The 23,662-nt window shown below is 39.1% G+C and overlaps 1 protein-coding gene across 8 annotated transcripts in view; it reads right to left on the reverse strand.

Moving 5' to 3' along the window:
- The window catches only part of EYA4 (EYA transcriptional coactivator and phosphatase 4), a 154,610-nt gene that overhangs the window by 17,779 nt on the left and 113,169 nt on the right, over positions 1-23,662 (reverse strand). For 4 of the 8 annotated variants that reach the window (XM_074580679.1, XM_074580681.1, XM_074580678.1 and 1 more), the window contains exons 7-13: positions 19,834-19,900; positions 17,763-17,905; positions 17,481-17,624; positions 16,396-16,475; positions 15,835-16,015; positions 8,293-8,429; positions 6,767-6,850 (exon numbers count right to left, since the gene is read on the reverse strand). In XM_074580679.1, the coding sequence (XP_074436780.1) occupies positions 6,767-6,850; positions 8,293-8,429; positions 15,835-16,015; positions 16,396-16,475; positions 17,481-17,624; positions 17,763-17,905; positions 19,834-19,900 (836 nt within the window). The remainder of the gene's footprint in view (positions 1-6,766; positions 6,851-8,292; positions 8,430-15,834; positions 16,016-16,395; positions 16,476-17,480; positions 17,625-17,762; positions 17,906-19,833; positions 19,901-23,662) is intronic. The other 4 variants (XM_074580683.1, XM_074580682.1, XM_074580686.1 and 1 more) reach the window with 2 other exon arrangements.

Genomic DNA, 23,662 nt, shown 5'->3' on the forward strand with positions numbered 1-23,662 from the left:
ATGTAAGATACTTTGAACACAAATCATCAAAATACTCTGGACTCATGAGATTCCTCATCAAGCCATAATGCTTTTATCAAAATGTCATCACATATAAACATGTGTTTCTCTCTCCTTTCTCTACCGTTTTTTTCTGTGCACAGTAAATTATAAATTTTTCTTCCTAGATACAATATTATAACGAGTATTTGCAATATGCTTCTTTACCTCAATCCTATGAACACTAAGGCATGTGCATAACTTTATGCACAGGTGGTAACTCATTATTATTTATGTGAGTTAAGTTATTCACTGGAGTGCTTCCAAGACTGGAATCTCAGACTTTTGATTCTCAGCCTCCTTTTTCCCCTTCCTGGGTAGAAGCAGACTTAAATGCGGAAATTTGCTATAACATATTCCATTATAATCCAATTTATTTTAACAGAAACTACCAACTATGTATCACAATTTCCTGCCTTGCCTAGTATAGTTGAAAGACATAAATGTGACAAAGCTTTTATGATTTTCTTATTAGTAGTATTTTTGTAACCAACTATGCCTGACTTTATTACTGTTAAAATGAGATTTCCTGTGTTCCTGTTTTGACAAAGGCGTATGTAGGATATTGCTAAGTACTATATGTAAAATAAAATAAAGCAAAGAGAATTCATTTCAGCTTAGCATGAAATCAGCCTGGGATCTCCCCATAACAACTCCTGCTAAGAAGAGTCACTGGAATTGAATTCTCAAGACGTGAACAATTGTTCCTTTAATAAATTGGCAAAAACTTGCACTGCAACTGTTTAACAAGAATTAAACATTATGCTCCAGCTCTTGCCATGTTAAGTTCATTCCTTCACATACAAAAATAGACTGAGAAAGCAGTGTTGCCAGGGTCCTGTGGTTTTATAATGTTTGCACAATGTGGAGGAACATCCTAATCATCATTTTACTGTCTTTCAACTCGAAGCAGAAGTAGCAGGCTGACTCAAGTGGTACAAAGAACTGAGTGTTGAAAAGAAAGCAAGAAACATGTGCAGCTGATACGGATTTGAGCAGAGCCAATTGAGAAACAGAATAGAAGGCAGACTGAACTTCTGCCAAAATGGTATTTTGTGCTACTCTGCACAAGCATACACAAAAGAGGAAACAATAAAAAGAAAAAAATTATCTGGAAGTTTTCCCCAGATAATTTGCAGAATAAAGAAGCACAACTCTTTGGCCCTCAGAGGCCTGATTTTAGCCAGATATCATTAGCGTGCAAAAGGGTCAAGACCAGCTACAGCACTTCTGTATACCAAAATACAAATGACTTTAGTTACGTTAGTATGAAGGCACTAAACTGGAGCCAGACTGTCTGTCTGTGGACTTCTGCACTACACTGGTCCATCCACTGGAATGCCTCCTGGGAGACTAGGTAAAAATATCATGGGAGGACCAATATTTAAATGTTTTGACCAAGAGGCAAGTGACTGGAATAAAGTCCCCAAAGCTCAGTGCCCATTAGTGGAATAAAACTACTTAATATTGTCTTGGAAGGCCAGGTTTCAACACAAGATGTTCAAGATAATTTCACTTCATGGAAAAATAATACAAACACACCAAGCTTTTTTATAAAATCTCAGAAAACAAATAGATAAATAGATTGTCAGCTAGATTCATTGTGACAGGAATTTGTATACATGAAGCATTAAAAATAAGCACAAAAAGAAGCAAAATACACAAATAATATTGTAAGAATAGATTTTCAGTGGGTGGCTGTCCTGAACAGACTTACACAAAATCGACCTCTGGAGAAAGTGGAAATGCTTAAGTACAGTACCAATATTTTTAGCTTAAAGACACTTCCCTAGATTATGTAGGAATCTCAGCTGCAAGTTCAGCTCTCACTCTCTCATAGGGGACACTTGTTCCCAGGAGAGCTTCATGTGGGTGGCAACGCAAGAAGAGAATACATCTCTTCTTAATAATGTATCTGGTGGCTGGTGAAGGAAAACTCACGTACTCCATATGGAGTTTCTGTTCCACGCTCTCTATAAGGCAGTAGGAAAATGGACTCAGCGGTCTCAGACAATGAAGGAGTGAATGGAGAGGACAACTGGAGGTCATCAGAGAAACACTATTAATACAGGCAGATAAAAGCATATTTATAAGTGAATTTGGGAATGTCATCACGGGTGCTAATAGTAACAAAGTTTTTCTGTTTAGTGACTGGACAAGCAGAGACTGAGCAACAAAAAGCTTCTGAGCCCTTTACAAAGAAGCATACAAGGTTAATGTGGCCTCCTCGACAGCTTTTTGTCATTGGCAATGCTATCAAAAATATCCAAATGTGATCAACAATGTGGATCTGTTTTGAGTTTTGCACTTGGAAATGACATTCTCCCCCTTCTGAGGTCACAAGGGACCTTCATTCTATTTTAACCAGTTGCACCTTGAGTCACAGCATTTATCTGTGCATCCTTGCCCTCTGGACTGACCTGGGAGAAATGAATGAAATATAAATGCTCAGATATAGATAAAACTCCAGCTTAATCAGTCTTAAATCAGCAAGAATAACTGGAATGCAATGGAACAAAGAATACACACTGTTCACAGGGAATAAGAATGTACCTCATAAACTTTTAACAGATGATGACATCTCCTAACACATGTCCTGTCACATCAACAAATCCTCACTTAAGAGCTCAGCATTGTAGAAAACAGTATCTGCCAACTGCTGCTCAGCTGCAAAAACCATCATCAGCCACACAAGTCATAATAGAACAGCTCAAATGCCAATGTTCATAATTTGCTACTGCAGTAAATAATTAAAAATAGACATGTATTAGTTTTACGAAGTACGAAGTAGATGAGCAAATGAGCTGAACAACAAGAGGTTTTCTTACTGCTGGGAGGTACCATGGCTTCCCTGAGAACTAACAGAGGTGTAGGGTAGTTTCTATTCTCTTTTTATGTTAGCTGTGACCAGCCCAGCAAAATAACTACACCAAAAGTCAGACGGAAACACCCACAGGTAGAAAACAGCAAGCCACAGAATACTCCTCTGGGTAAGTGATGCATTGACCAACCTCTGGCCAAATCTCTCCCACTTCAGTGGAGTTTAAAGCTATACTCTACTGGTGCCCAGACAGGAAGCAGCAATTTGCCCTGTGTCTTGAATGAGGTGCTTACACCTGCATACAACAAGTTAAATCCTTCGTCAAATTACTAGTATTGTTTTTAACATGGTTATTCTAACAGCCCTATATAATTCTGAAATCAAATAATTATCACACCATGCAAAGTGCTGAACAAGTATATACCAAGGACAGTGTCCATTCTCACCGTCAGAAATCCTCAGGCATAAGTCATCTGTTGTTCTCTTGACAAATATATGACCTGAAGCTTGCCTACTGGTTCCCACATGATCTCTGCCAAGAAATGCCTCCATTGCCTATGGTGATGTTGGTTTGCTTTTCCTTCTTTGTTCCTACTCCAACCACTTGTTAAACTGTAGAAATCTGAAAGAGAAACTGCCTCCTGGTACCACTGCAGCTCTCAAGTGCTCCTGTACCCATATGCTGCTCCTTCTGCCTGGCCATAACAGCCTGATGGCCACCTCCACATGCTGCACCTCCCCTCGCTGCATTCCCTGCACATCCCGAATTGCAGCAGAGCAGAAAGATTAAAAGACTAATTTCTGAATGTTTTGTTTTCGCCCGGTTACTGCAAGAAATAGGGTAAAGAGCTACTGGAAAAGAGGAATGAAAGTTTACATGTCGAGGAGTAGATGGAAAAGAACTGAAGGTGAATATTCTTGCCTGTCTGTACATTCACACCAGCTCTAAACTCAGCATCTTGCCTCTTGGAAGTATGAAGTGAGGACACTTGGTATAAGAAGCTGCCTTCCCTTAAAGCAATGTTCACTCACTAAGACTCACTAATCTCATCTAGAATATTTAAATATGGGGGAACGGGGAAAACTCTACTTTTCCTGTGAATTTTTTTTTTTGTTTCGTTTTTGGGAGTAACCTGATTATGTTATACACAATGGGCTCACAATAAACATATGGACGAACACAGTATGCTCAGCTAAGCATCTGTGTAACATTACATGCCTTTGTTTTTTAAAATCAGACAGCAATCACTGCAATTAGTACCACCATTATTTTACACTACCCTGATTTTCTTTTTTTTTGTGAACTAACAATTTTATACCACCTTTTCAAGATATACAGGTCTCTCAACACCTTTGAAAGACCTATGTGCTCACAAGACTTCTGCTGAGAACCTCGTAATTCATGGACTATTTATTCTCGTAGCAACTCAATTCTCATAACAATGCAGACTTCAGTCTGGATTAAGGCCTTGTTTACAGATGAAAATCATATGCAGAAAAGATAAAGGCCACATCTGCTGAAGAGATGCATGCACCAGCGGCTGACTGAGGTCCAGCTGTGCTACCTTTCCCTTCTCCCATGGCTAACCTCTGAGGCACTTAGGCTTAGATACATCCCATCTCAAATTTAGGCAACGCTTCCATGACACGCAAAAGTTAAAGCCTATTCATCATTAGCTCTCCCTGTATTCCCTTTCCTACTGCTCTAGCCTCCTTGCAGCCAATAATATATATATTTGGATTTCATTGGCAATTACTCATTACTTTCCCAACGAGTTCTCTGTAAATATGGCAAACATAGTCACTGCAGGAGGGAAAACGTCTACATCTCTGGAAAGGAACTTGTATGGATGCCACACATCAGTACAAAAGAAAAAGGATTTTACTTTAAAATTCCTCTCCTTTTGCTTCATGGTTGTTCAAGACATTTTTTTACTGATGCTGATCTCAGCAGTATAACTACATTAATTTCACTTGCCCTTGAGATACTCTTGGTTTATACAAGCCAACTTTGCTGTCAGTACTACTGGCTGTAATATGCCAATACTGTTTCTAAGGACGCTGTACGGAGAGTCAATTAGGGCAGCAGATATGTTCTTTAAGAACAATGGTACTGGGATTTTTTCAAATATCCTTACTTATAACAAAGTGAGAAGCCAAGAGGAACTACGTTTCTGTCGCTGTCTCTAAGACACTTTTCAATGTTACTCACAGATGTTTGTGTGCTACAAAATGTGCGCTGATTTTTAAAACTTTGTATTAAAGTTGGCTTAGACTTTACTCATATATTATGTGAGATGGCATATGAGATGTAAACACCCTAAGGGCACAGCCAAAAAAGGACGAAAGGAATGACTATACCACTGTGGCAATTCAGCAAGTTTTGTGGCAGTCTATGGGCTACACTCAAAAGTGACATAAATGTTCATGTTCAGCCAGGTTTCTCTCTTTCTTGTTTTGATAACTACAAGTTAGAAATGGTTCTGAAAAAGTCACTGTCACTACAGTGTTTGAAAAACAGCAGAAGAGGAGTTTTTGACAAAATACTGAAACGTGCACTGACTTGGCACTGAGAAGCTGCAAAACAAGCAAGGCTGTTTTTTATAAGACATTAATAACTACCATTATCATAGCATTCAAAAAATTCATATTTTTGTCTGGGCCTGTGAGTTTTCATATTAGCTTTCTCTTTTAATGACCGCAAACAGCTGTCTCAAAACACGGAGGACTGGCCCATCAGTAGTTATAACCCACAGGTCAGGCTTTGGACATTTCTAACCCACTGGCTGGGAAGGGGGGTGTGTGTGTGTGGAAAGCATTTCTGTAACGTACTGCGTCTCACATGCTTTTCTTGAGCGCCTGATTCTGGCTGGAATAGAGAGGCATGAAACTTAATGCTAAACAAACCCTTTGTCTGACATAGTATGGACATGATTATGTTCTTTGCGTTAATTACACCTGAATGGCACAACACTAGAAAATCTACATCCGTATGTAGGGTATGTACATGGTATGTACATGCCAATATTCTCCCTCTCTATTTTCTCCCCTTCCATACATTTGCCCTAATTTTTTGTTTTATGCAGGCCTTTAGCTCTGCCCCTCACAGCAGTCCGCTCCTGCTGCTACACACTGGACTTCCCACCAGTGCCTTCTCCCCTTGCCTGAGCACCATTCCCTGGGTGCCCACTGCCACCCCAGCAGCACTCACGGATGAGCTCCCAGGGGAGCTCCTGCTCCTGCAGGCTGCAACTGCCTCTCTCTGCCTCCGTCGCTCTTCCTCCTGCTTTCCCGCTCGCTGCTCCGTGACCTGAACTCCTTTTGGATCTCATCAGAAGGGAGAGGATGCATGCAACTGTCTGCTTGTGAGAGGGATTCACTCCCCAGCATTACTCACCCCAGAGCCAGCCAAGGGAACCAAAGATTCAACGGAAAAGCTGGGGAGTCAAAGAATAACATCTGCAGCTGGTGTTGAAGCAGGTCTGTCTCTTACTTGCTCATTCTGATTCATCAGTTTCCCTGTAAATTCACCCATTGCTCCAGTTTATTTCTTATTTCTTCCTCTACACACCCAAACAGTCGGTTATTTCCATTTGCCCACTACCTCTATTATCTCCCTGCAATGTCTCTTCCAATGTACCTCAGGAATTCATCCGTGTTCCTCTATAAACTCTTCCCTCATTTGCAGCATCTGATTCAGCCTTGCCTCGTGTATTGTGCTTAGGGTCTGTGTCTCACTTCTCTCCTTGACTTTTTCACATTAACCCTCTCAAAATGAAGTTTACTGTACACTTTCTCTCTACCTTCACCCAAGCCATGATGAACACAGAAGGTGAAAAACACACACATGTGCAAGTCAGATAGCTCTGACACAGTGAATCAACGCAGAACTCATGGCTCACCTACCTTGCCATACTTCTGTGCGTAGGATCCTGTGAGCAGTGAATGAAAAACTATGATTGTTTCATCCAAATCCCAAACAAATACACGCTGAAAAAAAGAAGCGGGGACAGTATTGTTAAACAAATAACATCAAAGTCCCACCACCATCCCACCCAGCAGGCTAAAAGTCAACTCAGTCCTAAATTTCCACTAATCGCTTAAGCAAGCAGGTTTCCTCTGAAAAACAATAGGAACAGGGTATCACGCATGGTAAAAAGTCAGAAGAAGAGTAACTTTTGAACTCTTCAGACATTTCTTATTTGTCCCCTAAAAAGGTTTTCAAAACAGCTACATAACACAGAATTCAGAAACGTCATGGAGGTCAAACATAATTGATAACTTAAGGATAAACAGCATTCTCAGATACTTTTCTGTAAGTCTTACTGATTCAAGGTTCTTTATTTCTCTTGCATAGCTAAAATTACGCCTTTGGTAAAGTGCTATATGCCCCATATAATGTCATGCAGAATTTAAGTAATATTATAGAATAAAATGGGTAATTCCGACACAAAAAAAGCCGAAAGAAACTCCTTTTATTGATAAGGGGTTTAAGCTCATTTTCGTTGGTAAACAATAAGAGAAAAGGGAAAACTGAAATGTAAAAAGTCAAGAGCATTTTTTGCTGGAAAGATTAAATCCTTTGAAAAGCAAAAAATGTGTGACCATTTCAGTACAAAAGCAATGGCATTTAGATTCAGTGCCTGGCACTGCAGCCCACCCTGCCACCCCAGGAGCAATTGTGTGGCCAGCCAAGTCCCAGCAACAGTCTTGTCTTCTGCTGTCCCCAGAGCTGGTCAGTGATGGCAGAGCAGTGGGGATGGCCAGGGCTGCTCGCTCCTGGTGCCGGTCTGGTGGCAGCAGGGGACACACGGCACCAGCAGGTAGCACGTTCCCCTGATGCCAGAGCTGGAGTGTTTCACACACACCCAGGCACTCCGCTTCCTTCTCCTCCTCCTCCTTGTCACTGCAAGGCAGCGCACTGCTAACACGGGAGTACTAAGACTATAATTACTCCGTTGCTAAGAGATCACCTGTGTTTTAAATCATCACCCCATATATTAGGCAGATATATTTCTTCACTAAGGCACTGATCTTGCACATACTTAAGCACCACCATAACTTCACTGATGTAAGCTGCCTCATTGAAATCCACTGACATTACTTATAAGCACAAGGACAGACCTGGGCATAACTATTTGAAAGGCTATGGCCAGATGATCCCGCATATTTACACCATATTCGTAAATACATGTAGTTAAGCTGAGCAATATATTTAAGATTTCCTATTCTGCCTAATTTTGTCATACAGAAATGTCTCGTTGTACACGTATGTTAAATAGCAACTAATATCTGTTATATTCAGTTTGTGAGACCAAGTCTATGACGTTTTCTAAAATGCTTTAAGCTATTTCCACAGCTGTAGTTTTCAGAATTTACTTTTCATCAGAAGAAACCTTCACATTACCATTCATCAATTACTGCAGGCATACCTCCAAGTCACTGTCCGGAGGGGGTGATGGATTATTCTTCCGCCCTCTACCCCGAGACTTTGACCCAGAACTCCTACATGTTCTCTCATCAAGATCTTTGATTGGTGTGGAGGGGCTCTGCACTGTATCAAACTCCCCTGTAAAGTCAACCATTCATGGCAAAATTAGTGATGGATTTTTAAAGAAAAAAAGTTTTTTTTTCTTCCTCATAGCTAGACATGTCTCTATGCAAACTCAACCACAAGATGCCCCTAAAAAAGTTGTATAAAATGCGTGATAACGTGGTTTGTCTTATGTAGATGGAATCTGCCGATGCCACATACACTTTTGACTTTACCAAGGAAACATTATAAACCTTAGCAGAATAAGAGAAAAATTAAAATGACACATACACATGTGCAGCCATATATATCCAAACACACATGAGCATATGCAAAATATTGATATATCCAAGGAAGATGTATTTTAGAAGTCACGCTAATGACTTCTCAAATCATTACGTGTCTTTTAGTTAATTTCCCATGTTTGGAGTTCAGCTAGACTTATTTCCAAGTCCTGCATTACTTTTACCAGAACACCCTTTGGCACTCATCCACGCACCAGGAGAGCCGGTCAGCTTCCTGCTTCATCTCCTCCTCCTCCTAGGTCACCTGCTCTTTAGTAGAGTTCACTTTTTTTTTTTTTTTAACCTTACCTCTGCCCATAAATTGTCAGAGGAAAGTCATAACGTTAAATGCAATATTCCAATTATGACCAGAAAGACAGTGAAGTCATACTTGTATTCTGACCATCTTTGTCAGAGAGAAGGTGTGCTAGAAGGACCTTTGATCTGGCATGGCAGAGTTGTTCTTAACACTCAGGCCTATCCCTGACTTATCCATTTAATCTACTTTGCCTCTGCTGGTAACAAAGGACTTTAGAGGTGATTACAAACGAGTAGCTACGTAAGAGTGAAGAAGGTATCTCCAGGAAGGATGGCGTGGAACTTCCCAATACAAAGTACTGAGAAAATATCCTATTCTTCATAACACAGTACCTCCAGTGTCCCTTTAAAATCGTTAGCAATAAATGCAGTTTGGCTAGGTTCCTGAGTGCTAAATGACATAAACCCTCCTTCATCATCTATCCGATTAATGATTTGATTTTTCTCCGTGAAAAGAATGAAAGGGTACAGCTTAGATCTGACATTTACTACAGAGTTTGATTCAAGAGAGTCCTTGTGCTGCAAGTAATTGTGTGTTTCTGGGCCACTTTGGTAATATTTGTTAAAAGTGCTCATGATGGCACAGCTGCAGAAGAAAATAACACTTGGTACAAACATTTTGCAAGAATCACCTATGATGTATCTGATTTTGGGCTGGAATCTGAACATTATTCATTTTTACAAAGGAGCATCACTAAAGTCACCAAAGTCCACCAGGTAACACAGAAACTGGCCAGCTGATCAAGGAGAGTGTTGTTCCTGCTCTGTTATGAACTTGCAAGACCATGTCTGGAAAAACGTCTGGTGTTGGGCCCCCAAACACACGAGACTTTGACAAACTGGATTTAGTCCAGGTGAGAGTCACCAAGACAGTTAAGGGGCTGAGCACATAGATGGAAAGGCTGAGTGACTCTTCACAGAGGTATACAGAGTAAGGACAAGAAGCAATAGACAGCAATCACAGCAAGGGATATTCCTGTTAAATAAAAGATAAAAATCCTTCACTGTGAGAGTGGTCAGGCTCTGGGACAGGTTCCCAGAGAGGCTGTGCATTCTCCGTCCTTGGAGATACTCAAAATTCAGTGCTAAGCAGCATGATCTAAGTTGGCTCGTCCATGATAGGTTGGACGAAAAGACCCGCAGAGGTCTTTTCCAATGTGAATGATCGAATGTTTCTGTGATCTTCCATGAGTCATTCACCTCATTCTCCCTCCACAACAAAGAAGAAAACAAATCTAGTCTAACAGGATCTAAGAGATCTAACAGAAGAAGATAGAGACTGCAGTCTCAATTAAGAGTCTATGCGTCATGTAACACAATAGTTAAATTCTTAATCTCTTCCATCACTTATTTATACCTTCCAGTGAACAACATACAGAAGATTGTTAAAATAAATACACTGGGAAGATATATTTATACATCTTGACTGGAAAAATACTGTTGTATTTCTTGGAAGAATAAGATTTAAGCCCATAATGTCACATTCCTGAATAGGAGCTCTAGACATTGTGAGGAAAGAATTCAAGATTCAAGGAAAGGGGAGAACAAGAAGAAAGTTAGTTTCCAAGCCTATTGGTTAGGACGTTTGCCTGGAGAAGGACATATCTACGTTCCACTGCCTCCTCCAAGGCACACTGGTTTATTTGACTGAATGACTGATATATATATGAAGTAAAAAGACATATTTTCACAATGCAGAATCCACATCCCTGTACCACCAAATAGAAGGTGATGAATCCTCCATGAAAAAGAAGGAAATAAAATCTGCCTCTCTCACTTCCTGGGAAAGTACTCAAATTATTCTGCTGCTGCCTGGAAGAAGATACTGCCATTTTTTTCTCAAACTAGGTGGTGACTACTTCAATGTCACAAAACCAATGTGCTTCTCTGCATATGCAGAACAGAGCCAAACTTTCCGGCAGCAGCTAAGAAGAGATTTCCAGAACTGCAATTTGAGAATTTATTCCAGATACCATTTTGGATAGGTCTGTCCTGATTTGGATAAGGATCATATGCATTCTATAGTAGTTTCTCTTTCAGCTAAAACTCTTATTTGCCAAGAAATGATGGAAAAATGGAGCAGCAATACTAATATCTAATGAATAATGTTCCTATGCTGTTTTTACTCTGTCCCTTCAGAACGGAGAGAGAGTTCTTGTTGACTAATCATTTCTATTCCCAGCATGGTGTTGATGTCAGTAAGGACACCGCAGGCAGTGCAGCAATCAATAAGGTCATATTTTCTTAGTTCTTTCCCCATAAGAAGAACAGCAAAATATACTTTGGTAAATGTACAAATGTACAAAAAGATGCTTCATAGCCAGAATCCTAATGCAGCAAAAATCTACACTGGCTTCAAAAGAAGTTGTGAGTGTGCAAGACTTCAGTACAAAAATATAATTTCCTTGATTTTTCTGACCGAGTGGAAAAAATATCCCAAAAGAAAACCCCAGAAATGAAAAGGCAAAAATTAAATAAGTAAAGATGAATGTTCCCATTCTTACCACAAAAGTTTTCATATTTATAACATTTCAAAATTTTACAACACAATCAAGACACATTTCTATACTAATTTATTAAAACATCTGTTCTCAATGACTGTGTTTACTCTAATCTACCAAAAAAACCCACCCCAAAAAACCTGTTATAAATCTTCTCAGAAACTATCCAACAACTGAAGTAAATAACTTCAATTTTCATTTAGCGTTAGCCATTACCAGTTGCTCCAGGCTTCTGCTTGGGTCAGCGCTGTACATGATTGCATAATTATCTGTTAATCGGTACTGTAACTAATCACTGTACCTTGTAACTTCTGGATATTTAAAGCCAACTTTATTTCATTACACTAATCTCTAAATCAGAATAAGCAGCTGTCTCTAACTTGAATGCAAGGTATGCATCTATTTTAGAACTGCAGAAGTCAGTAGAGCATGTTTTTTCGAACAACTGTAGGCTTAATTACTTGATTTGCTTTTTACTAACAGCAGGCTGTTGGTAAAGGAGCAACTGCATTTTCTTTTCCTCCATTTGCTTTAGAAATTAGGTCAATCCTGATAAAAGGAAAACTTATTAAAAATTCAGCATTTAACATGAAAGAATGTGAGAAATTCTAGTACCAAGGAGTACTGAAAACCTTACCCTCGTGAAGAATTCCTTCATGCATATGAGTTCCTACGCAGCTCATAATAGACCAAAATTCTTATTGCAATGTTTGAAATTTTTTAGCTTTTCCAATATTCAACACATGTGTAATAAATATACTTCATAGCCTCCTCCCACTGGAACTATGAGCAGCATCAGAGATCCAATAAAGCAAGAGGAAAATGTTAAAACCAGAACATGGAATGACCACTTTATCACAGACGTTCATACACATACACTGGTTCATGTCCAGCATGAAGCCTTCCAGCCTGTGGAGACGTTGCAGCAGCTCCAGTTAGATGACAGGGAGTTACAGCACCACCGTTACAAATGAAGGCGGTCTTTCATATCCCAAACATTGTTTCCTACCTCTAGTTTGATGTGAACATTCCCTCCTCCCTGTTAAAACACCGTTGTGCCACTTAAGCAGGAGAAAAGAGGTGTGGGCACAGTCTGCATACAGACCTAATGCCATCTCCTGGAGAAGTTCCAAAGGGTAACTTCACTATGGGTACCAAATTATGAGAGACTGAGCTCTGCTGCATTCCAGTAACCGAACTGGAGATAATATCCTACGTGTGATTCACTTCACCTAACTCTGGACATATGAAAGTGAGATGCTGAAACATGAAGCTTTTACCCAGGCTCTCTACAGAATTTTATCCACCCTAGATTAAAAGTACTCATGTACTCACCGAATATACTCAAATGTACACATCTCCTGAGGCAGAATCCCTTAAGGATTCTCCTGACATCCCAATATGAGATGAATTGCCCCTATTTGTCTCACAGATACTCTGTGGTAACGAGTGCATTTGAAAAATCTTAATGTAGAGCAGGCAGAGTACAAACACAGAAGAGAAGTCCATGGGACAGGTAAGGTGCTGAGCCTTACATCGATGTGGGATGGGTGAAGTTTTGAGCCCTTTCATGCTCTCCTGATGGATTGACTTTTGCTGCGTATTCTTAGCAGAAAGAGCATCCAGAAGATGTCTTCAACATTACAAACCTCTTTTTTTTTTTTTCTGGCTTGTAATGTGTTATTGCTTGTTACGAGCAGCATAAAGAGTAAAGTCTATTTCAATTTTCATCTAATTTTCTGTCTTGGTCAATAAATAAAATTGTGACCGATATTAGCTCTTGATCTGATGGGGCTTTATTACGAAAACAAGAAATCCTGTATATGGGGAGAGTACTAGAGGCTTTGATTCATTATTTGAATTAATAGCTAGCAGACATGGCAGAAGAGTGAAGTGCCTTGCTGTGTTTAATCTTAGGATTTAGTTGGAGTAAGTCTTAAGGACCGAGCGATAATGGCCTGTTAGACAGCAAGTGCACATTCTGTTCTGATTACAGTATGATCTACCATATCCGAAGTGATCTCCAAGACACTGCACCTCACCGATGCAATTTTATTTTTACAGTGACACAGAAGGCATGCCATGTATTCTCACAGTGGGTGTTGCGCTCTCAGTGGAGGGTCGCGTGATCGATGCAACACTTCGCAGAAATAAGGACTACGTGGGCAGATTTGTAAGTTCAGATGCACAACCTACCTAACAGGAAAACAAGTTCATATGCTTAAACGATCCACAAACAAGAAAAATCCTTACTGTTTCATAGATGTGAAGCCTTCGATATTTTTTGAACCTGTTCAAGCTACGTAAGATTCTTTTTCTTTGTCAATCCTATTCAATACTAAGGGAGTTTGTAATACATGATACATTTATACAGCATTTCTAGGAAACACGGATACACAAGGGAGAGACAATGGGGAAACACTGTCTGATTTTCTCAAATAAGAATATGGAGGAATAACAAAGTAACAAGGAAAAGTACACAGGACATGCACAATTATCAAAACATGACTTGTGAGTACTCTTCACACTCTTTTACAAATACTTCACATATGATTTGCGTCTGTTATGCATGTCCTGCAACTGTTGAAATTTCACTTGATTTCAAGTTACCTCTTAGCTGTTTCTTCCTAAATTTTCATTCTGAGACTACTGAATAACATTTTACATGTTGATCAAAAACTAAGGGAATCCGTATCTCCCCATATCGATTCCATACCACAAACGCACGTATGCGCACATACACACACACACACTCTTTTAAAGATCAACTTGAGGAATACATTTGACAAGGAAAAATATAAAGTCGTTCAACTAAAATTCCAATGTTTCTAGTAAATTTAAGCAGCTTATATGAAGTATGAGGCCTTGCTTATACTTTTCTACACAGTATTACACATGCTTTGTACAAAGTCATTATTATAATACATTAGTTTTTCTACTATACTTTTCAGTGAGATGTTGCAGTTGTTAGGATAAGAATTAGGAAGATTTATGCAATGAGTTGATTTTGTGATTAAAGCACATTTTCCCCCTATTCAGAACCTAATCCAAAACCCAATTTGTTAGTCCAGTGGGTAAGGCAGGCGCAACCCAGGCTCCACGAGTGAAGCCCGTGTCCCCGGAAGAGACGATTGCTCTAAGAGCCCTGGGCCAGACAGCTGGTAGTTGATAACCTCTCCCATAGATGCTCCACACAGCATTAGTGGGCTTCCGAGGTTATGAATATATGACATAATACTGTGGCTAGATCTTTAAGAACTTCCTATACAATAGAAACAATATAGGAAAGTGAGCACGAAAAAGCAGGCTCTCTTCACCCAGTAAGGCTACCACCCTCATCTGACTGTGACTGCAAATTCTTAAACTCGCCCACCAAGATCTTCGTAGCTCTGCACTATACTATGCGTAATTTCAAATACATAATCTTAACTTTACTTTAGTCCCATTTACATTAAGTGGGGGAAAATACATTGGTGAGTTGTTCAGGAACTTAGAAATCTGGCATGGGGAAAAAAAAAAAAGAAGGAAATTCATATTAACATTTGTGTTTGCAGAACATATAGAATGGGGCAGGTAAATGACTGTGAACTGGATTATAAGGATAATGAGAAAAAATGAAGAGCTGCCACTAGCCCAGGAATACAATTGTGTAAGAAAATACTGTTCTGTAGGGGATGTGCACAAGGGGGCAGAGTTGGGCAGGCAAACTGAGTCTCTTGATGTCTCCTGAGAACTTTTTCTTTGCAACTTCAACTACTTCAATGCTATTTTTTAAAAAAGACTTGTGCTAATAACCGATTGCTCTATCCTTAGTTACCAAAATTAATGAATTAGCAAGCACAGCTTGTATACATTTGAATAAAACCCATGTACTCTTGCTAGCATGATTGAGACATAATTAAATGAACAACAGTACCTTGTTTTAAATTCTTTATAGTAATACTTCAGAACATGTAGGTGGATATAGGAATGTTCCACTGCCAGTAACAGGAGAGCTCATTGAATTTTAGTTTCAAAATTTACTAAAGGTTTGTTTCCGTACGGTTGTTTTCAGTACTAACAGATCCCTACCAGGCTGTTTTAACATTTTTCAGGCCTTCTCTTTCCACAGACAACCATCTCAGTCTGCTTTATTTAGAGCTTTATTTAACTAACAAACAAACTAGACAGGTTTCCTAAATAAGCAAACAAAAAACCAAATAAAAAGCTTATTGTGGCTGGTTTGCATGGTAAAGTTTTCTGAAAGGCATGGGCTTAAAATGTCAACATTCAAAGAAGGTGGCTACGGAAATCTTGTCTTTATACAAGTACAGAATAAAATACAAAAATTGTTTTCACCTGAATGTAGTTCTGTACCTGGTTGACTAGTCAGGCCAGGGAGAGAGTCCTGTAACTGGTAGGTTGATGATGATGAAGTGCCATCAGCTGTGTTGTTTGAGGTCATATATGCACCATACGTTGATGCTGAGTAATACTGTGCATATTGGTTTTGGCCAAAAGCTGTGTATGATGGATAATCCTAAAACAGCAAATGCAGCAGAATACTTAATTAAGTAGAGTAATGAGTGATTTTTCCATTAAGTACTTCTAAGTGTGCAGTCATATGACTTTTGCAAGAGTTTTGGGGGTTTAGTTTAGATTTTTTTTTAATTTAAGGATATTTAACATTTTTCAATTCAAGGATATTTACTAAAAGACTACAGGGAGGTTGCTGAAGTATTTAAGTGCCAAAAGATGCAACTCGGCTTCCACTGGGATTTTGATTGTTTTCCACAGAAAATCGCATTGGACCACAGTGAATCTAATTCAGCATAACAGATCTAAATTGAAATAACATGCCATCATTTGAGTTATAGAAATCCTTTTGTAATTGACAAACAAATATGTTAATACTCATACCTGTTGTGAACTACTGAAATTTGTAGAATTTGAAACAGAATTGTTTGCATAAATAGTGGACGATGGTGTAAAACTAGAACCTAAAATTAAAAAATACAATTAACTGTGAGAAATTACTCGTGAATCAAAATAAAATTCTAAATACAGTATTCCATGTTAAGATACAGATGAATCAGCAGATCACACAACTTTTATTTTCTGTTTAAACAATAAAAGATTGGAATGAAACTTTAAAATAAATGAAATGCTACTTCCACGCATATAGGCATACATTCCTCTTCACACCATGCAAGGAAGGTATTGGCAGTAAGTCATTACACTGATCGAGAAAACATTTTTCAATTTATTGCAGTGTCTCACCTCTCCTCAAATATTGTTTTTCCCTTTTGCCTTCATTTCTAAGTCCTAATGCTTAAGTGGATGTTCACTTGTGAAACAAAAAAAAAATTTCAACAAGTATTTTAATGATCCAGGTGTTCTTAATCGATCTGTAATGAGGCATGTCCTTGTTTTTAACATCGGATGACTCATATGGTAATTCGTAATATTTAAAAGATTTACCATTGTATATGAAGCTTAAAAATTATCCAAATAAAACAGGTTATCAATGATCAAAGGGTAATAAGTGAATTAATAATTGAATAATAAATGAAAGAATAAATATGAAGTAAGGAGAAATTCTAATAAATTATGTTAATTCAATGAGAAACAAGTATCATACTCAGATGTGTCATACTCAGAAACATGGAAACAAGGAAAAGCGACTTGTGTCCTTTAACAAATAGAACAAATGCTTCCAGTCCTGCCATGTGACTTCACCCCATAAAAAAAATGAAGGTGCAAATTGGGACTGCATTACATGAAGAGATCTAAATTAACAGATGACCAAAATTAATACATATATGCCTACCAGTACAGGAAAACAATACTTAGCTTTAAATTTCAGAGCTAAAAGTAGTTGTCAGTGATAAGCGTACTTGCTGGAGTTCACAAAAATTAATGGAAAATGTATCATAAATATGAGGGAAGAGGGGGACGTTGGCAGCAGTGGGATGGGGTGAGCCCTGATGGTGGTGGCTACTCACCTGGCATCTGGTAAGAGTAGGGTGTTTGGCCTGGCTGTGGGGTGGAAAACCCGGGGCTGTAACTGAGGCACCCACTCTGCAGTGGTGATTGGGTCTGCGAGAGCCCACTTTCCGTCTTGATGCCTGGCAACATTACACCCAAATCTGTATAAGAAATTAATTTTCAACCGATTCTTTAAAATATTTTCTTACAGTCGGGAAAATAAAAAAGAAAGCAAAAAAACAGTCACGTCGGCATTGCTCTAACTTCTACGTAAGGTGAAGTAATAAGAGCTCAAATACCGTAAGTGGGTAAGCTGTACGGCTGTCCTGTCTGTGAGTAGGCTGTATAGACCGCTGGTTGCTGCATTCCTGAATACTGGGTTTGTCCGGCGTAGGCAGACATTGTTTGAGCTGCTGGTGTAGAAAGAATGTGTGGATAGGGCCTAAATATCAGGAAAAATAGCATTACTGTGGCAACAAATACTTTGTATGTTGATTCAAGCAATAAAGTAAAGAAAAAAGGTTTAAAGATGTCCAAAGGCAGTTCATTATTCTGCCAACTGTTCCTCTTCTGGGATTTATTCCATTCCCCACTGAAATATGCTGAAAACCACTCTGTCTCACATTCCCCAGGACACGGTGAATATTTTGTGCTGCCCCATCACTACAATTTAATTCTCGAGCTACTGCGCCCAGCTCTGGGTGGACTGTGCCACCGCCATATGGCTTTATCGGGATTTGATCCCTCCGAGCCAAGATCAGCCTGCTTAAATTAGAAAAGCCCTCATGCTTTTTTAATCCAGTGGAGGGAAATTCGGACTAGAAGAATAAAGGAAATACAGAGGTGAATGTTAAAGCTACTACATTATGTCCTCTGTGTATGGTTGTGCTTCAACAGACATCTAGCCTCTGGCTTCAACGGGAGATGGATCGTGCCCATTGAGAGCAGCATGAAAAATATTGACGGCAATACTTTGGTAACCAGATGGGCTTTAAATGTTTGGAAAATATGGGCTAGGGAAATAGAATGGAAATAAAAATGGTCTTTTATTTATGAATACTGGGGTTTTATAGAGAGATTGAATAAAATCAAGTTAAAATTTTTGCCCTCCAGAGTTGCAAAAACATGCAGAGAAACATTTGTCTTGGATTGTTTTGTAAGTCAAATAAGACTTTATGGAGCAAGAGTTGAATAAACACACTCTGCAGAATTACGCTAACTGAAACCTGGCCATTAAAATCCATGACTAAATTTCAGATTCTAATTTTTTTTTATTTTTTCTTTCTAATTAGTTCAGTACAGTTGGCAGCAGTAACTATCAGAAAAGGATTACTCATTAATGTAGATGCCAATAAATTATAATAGTAGATTAAAAATTCTATTAAACCTTGTAATGTATTTGGCCAAAAGTATCTGATATAGTTTGCCAAAACCTGTTTTAAGTGGAATGAGGGCTGTTCTTAGTTCAGGCACCTACTTTCTCTATCAATAAATATTGTCTATCATGATACGAATGCAAACTTTTTAAAGAAACTTGAAAAAGCCTAATCAGCTGCTACAGTTTCAATGTTTCCTCTGTATCGAAGTCACATAGGTAGTTGTACCAAATACACAGAAACAAATAGATGGCATACTGGAATCAAGCATTCTCGTGCACAACGCTGCTCGTAACACAAGCAGACTAATATCCTGCCAACCGCAGCAGTTTCATATAACATCTTCGGTGCTTTTTCCTAAAGTTTCCACTCCTGGGTTCATGTGACTGCCCAAGAGTCTGTTTTCCTCAAAAAAAAAAGTGAAAGAAATTTTCTATTCCTAACAACGCCCATTGGCTTAAAAATAAAAATATGAGATTAAAAGCTAATCCAATTTATTTGATTTTTAAATCTTATGATACTGGAGAAGGAGGCGGAAAGGGTGGTTCACGACTGTGGAATGTTTGGAAGCGTTTGGCAATGCTGGTGCTGGGAGAGTCTGTGACAGGGTTACCCCTCAGTATGCATCTCGCACGTGCAATTGTGATTTCTAAATATAAACTGTCTTCTTCAGAATATGTCTGTACACACTGCCAGCACTGTTAAGGTGCTGATGTCTGAGAACTTAATAGTTGTATTTTTTCCTTCTGTTGCGTGCAGATATTCAAGGGTATTTGTTGTACAGCAATACTGCACAGAACAGGATCTTACTCTGCAGCCACACACGGAAAAAAAAGTTGGAGAGCGCGCTAGAATGGAGTCAGTGCTGAGGCTTAAGTATTTTCCTTTCTCTCTGCTTCTTCTGCTGATGAACCCTTGTTTGCAACAAACCACAGAATTGCCTACAGCCAAGGTCAATTCCCTATAACAGACTAGAAGAGGTGCAGACACTAACTTGGAGGGATATAGCTGCGGAGAGTACTGGTGCGCTGATCTTGGGCTGTAGCCACTACTTGTTATTACTGCAAAACAGAAAACAAGAGTAGAACAGTTAGAATCATCATGAGACCAACGCAGCCAAACAGTCTGAATACTAAGGAAGCAACATTAGCAGAGAAGCCGATTGGAACGGACAGCTTTTCAGCAAAGTAGATGGGCACCTGAACTGCGACATATTAATATAAAAATTAAAAAACTCCCAGATTGTTCATCGTTGTACAGAACTCTTTAGTTGGTATGGGTGTGTTGTGCTTTTTTAGCTTGACTGACGTGTTTCTATGTATATCGCAGAGGCATAATTTCACACATTATCTGTGATCCACACAACATAGATCTTTCAAATTTGCAAGTTGTATTAAAATTGGTAGTTAAAAAGAATCTTGTGATTTAATGTATGGTATTGCACAGGATTGCAATAACATGCAAATACTTTGAAAGTCTCATCTTAACAAGTTTAATTTTAATACTGTGTAGGAAAAATACGTTTTATGTGGGTGCGGTTAATTTTTGTCAGCTTAGGTGATGGAAGATACCAGACTGACTACTAGAAAACGAATACCACTCTTTAACAACAGGCCAATTAGAACATAGCCACTAACAGCAATGTTTCTATTTCCAAAGTAAGCATAAACAGTCCTGTCCAGTAGCCATCAAAATTGTGTATGTCTCTACTACTCACAGCCGCATTCTTCCAAGCAAGCTGACAGAACAATAGTCATATCCCATTAAAATTTCATTCAGAAGCGGTGCTCACGCTGGATTAATTCCAAGTGTTTGGAAGTTTCTCTTTCCTTTAGCCATCTGTCTTGACTAAGACAGATGTATTCCAAATATATGTACTCTAAAGTGTTGAACCAATCCCTTCAGAGCAAATCCATACTGGGCAAACACACAGAGTGTCTTTATTAGGCCATCTGCTGTTCATTCACTTTTCAAAAGATTAAAGTAGTACACAACGAAGCACTGGAATTTCTTCAGTCTAATCAATCATAGTTGTACTTCAAAGTGTACCCTCTTCCTGAGTTGTTCGTAATGGTAGGAGAAATGAACTTTCAGAATTATATAAGTGACAAATTGGTTTAGGTTCCTAACTATTTTATGAAACATGATCTATTTCTACAACCAAGCCTAATTAACGTCTTTGAGATCTATTGCTTTGAACATACGCAGAACTTCATATTTTTAAAGCTAGTTTAAACACATTTAGAACATGTACGACTTAAAAGGAAAGTACAGTAGAAGAAAAACAATTAGCTGCTTTTTTAAATGTGCAGTTGAGTATGGCTTGAAAATAAAGAACAACTGGATAATAATTGTTGGAACATGTGCCACCAGATTTCATAAAAGAGTTGCTGATTGAAAAGATATTGAGGGTTTGTCTGTGATGGAAATCTGCTGAATTTAATTTTGTATGGATATTCTTTTTTTTTGTCGTTGAGAATGCCTTTCCGTGGTTTAAACCCAATCCGCAGAGTCATCCACTAGGTGTGCATACAGCTGTTCCCAGAGTCAGATGGATCTATAGCTGTATATATCAACAGAACCAGTCCACAGAACTCTACAGGATGCTCTCATTTAATTAAGGCTTGAAGAGTAATCCCTGTCATATCCCTGTGACCTTTCTAAAGACAAACAACAGCTAACACAGTGACCTTTGTGATTCTCAGGGCAAGGAACTTTTGTGATCCATTTTCAGCTTATCAGATCTTTTTTGCCTGTACTGCTCCACTTTTTGTCTGATCATTTGCTCATTTGATTAATCAGTTTGGTTAAAGCACATTTACCGTTCCACCACACCTGATGTAAACTACAAAAAACGAATGACTGTTCATTTAAAACCCTTGAGCTTTCAAAAGTTAATGTTTTCAGCAAAAAGTGTCCTGCCTGCTTTTTTATTCTTTCTGTATATTCCTTATTTCATAAATTCAGACAAGAAAATATTTTTTTTTTTCCCAATTTCCCTGATGATACTATCGGTTGTAGGGAAGAGAGAAAAAACATGCAGGTGCCCCCAAAGTAAATTGTGTACCTTTCAAACTAAAACGTCTGTTCCTTTTGCTCTTTCTCTGGTGCCTTTGATTTGTGCACTATCTTTTAGACTGTGAGATGTTTGAGAAACACAGGGTATAAGACCTACCATAAGAGAACATTATGACTGACTATGGACTGGACTACGCTTGTATCTCACAGATCAGATTGGTAATTCTAAGGGTTATCAAACAACTTTCACTGCTGGATAGCCTCCTAACCCTACTTCTGAGGACTGTTAGCAATGGACGAAATCACGGAGGCAGGTTGTTACAGTTTTTATAACTGCTTCACTTTATATAGTCATTTATATAAATGGTGTTAAACACTGTTTTATGTTACTTATATTAAGAAAAAAAATCAAAACTGCTTCTTCTCTGAAAAACTTAAATATTTCTAAGCCTTCACTGCTTGAGGAATGCTCTTTAGGGCAGGTATAAGACCCTTGATTTCTCAAGTATCACTACGGTGCTGAGGGCATGTTCTAGTCCCCACTAACGTCGATTCACAGAGGGGACAAGAATCTGACAGCCAGCTCTTACCCGTTACCCTGTTAGCTCAACTGGCCAAGGTGGCTGTGGAGAATTTGAATGACCATAAACTGTTCCGATAGCATGTGTTGGGCTCAGTATATTAACACAGGCTGAAATTTTGGGTTTTTTTCATTACGCATCTGGAAAATTCTGTGCAAAGGCATTAGGTTAAAAGGATCTCATTTAAATAACAGATCACAATACCTACACACAAGGGGACCAAATGTAGGTTATACAGCAGTGGCGTTTCCTAACTTCGCCTTTATAGCCTTCAGAAATTCTTTTCTATATCCTTTTTGTGTAATAAATTCTAAGTAGAAAGGATGATGAGAACTTCAAATGTCTCTCTCTCTGCTCCATTAAAAAGGTTAAACAGTTCTCAAATTAATCCAGTATTGTAAGCAATATAAACCCAAGAATGCATGCACTCACAGTACAGCAGTTGCAGCAAATTCACAGAGTATGAAAATGCTCAGTTCAAGGCTGTTGTGCAGCTCCCCACATCCTGTGAATACCCACCCCCACGGGGGTCTGCTGCGGGACCACGAAGCTTCAAATGGAGTATACCGAGATTAATTACCAACTGTCACCCTTTGAAGAAAAAAGGAGAAGGAAGAGGGGTGCGCAATGTGACTCTCCACCTGGCTAACCCTTGCTGAGAGGCACACAGTTTCTCCCAGGGGCAGGTCTGCAGGATGGAGGAACCGTAGCCCTGAGCATGAGCTGCAACACGTGAGCTGCATCCCTGAGCAGGAGCTTGCCCAATGGCCTGGGCAAGGCCACTGTGGCAACTGTCACTCTACATTCAAGAGATCTACGTGCTTTATTTTTCAACTTCTCAATCAAAGATCGGGGTTCGTCAAAGTTCTCTGTGAAGCCTAATCTGTCTCTCCTGTGTCTGACCATCACTGTCTGTGTTACAGCTGGTTATTAGGGACAGAGCTGGCTACCTTACACCCCACAGGGCTTGCTCAGCCTTCTGCTCAGCTCCAGCACATGCCACAGGTTTTGATTGCCCTTGGAGCACGGAAATCAATTTTAATGGGTGGAATATTTGAAGGAGAGGGTTTCTGCATGGCAGACTCTCCAATGGGTCTCAGCACCAGGAGTTCTCTTTTCACCCATGTCTCATTTCATAAAATATTCAATAACATATCTAAATTCTTCCCTACTCAACAAAGGATGCTTGAGTCCTTCTGACCTATTCTTGTATAAGACAGAATA

The sequence above is a fragment of the Larus michahellis genome, chromosome 3 (genome assembly GCF_964199755.1).
Source record: "Larus michahellis chromosome 3, bLarMic1.1, whole genome shotgun sequence".
NCBI lineage: Eukaryota > Metazoa > Chordata > Aves > Charadriiformes > Laridae > Larus > Larus michahellis.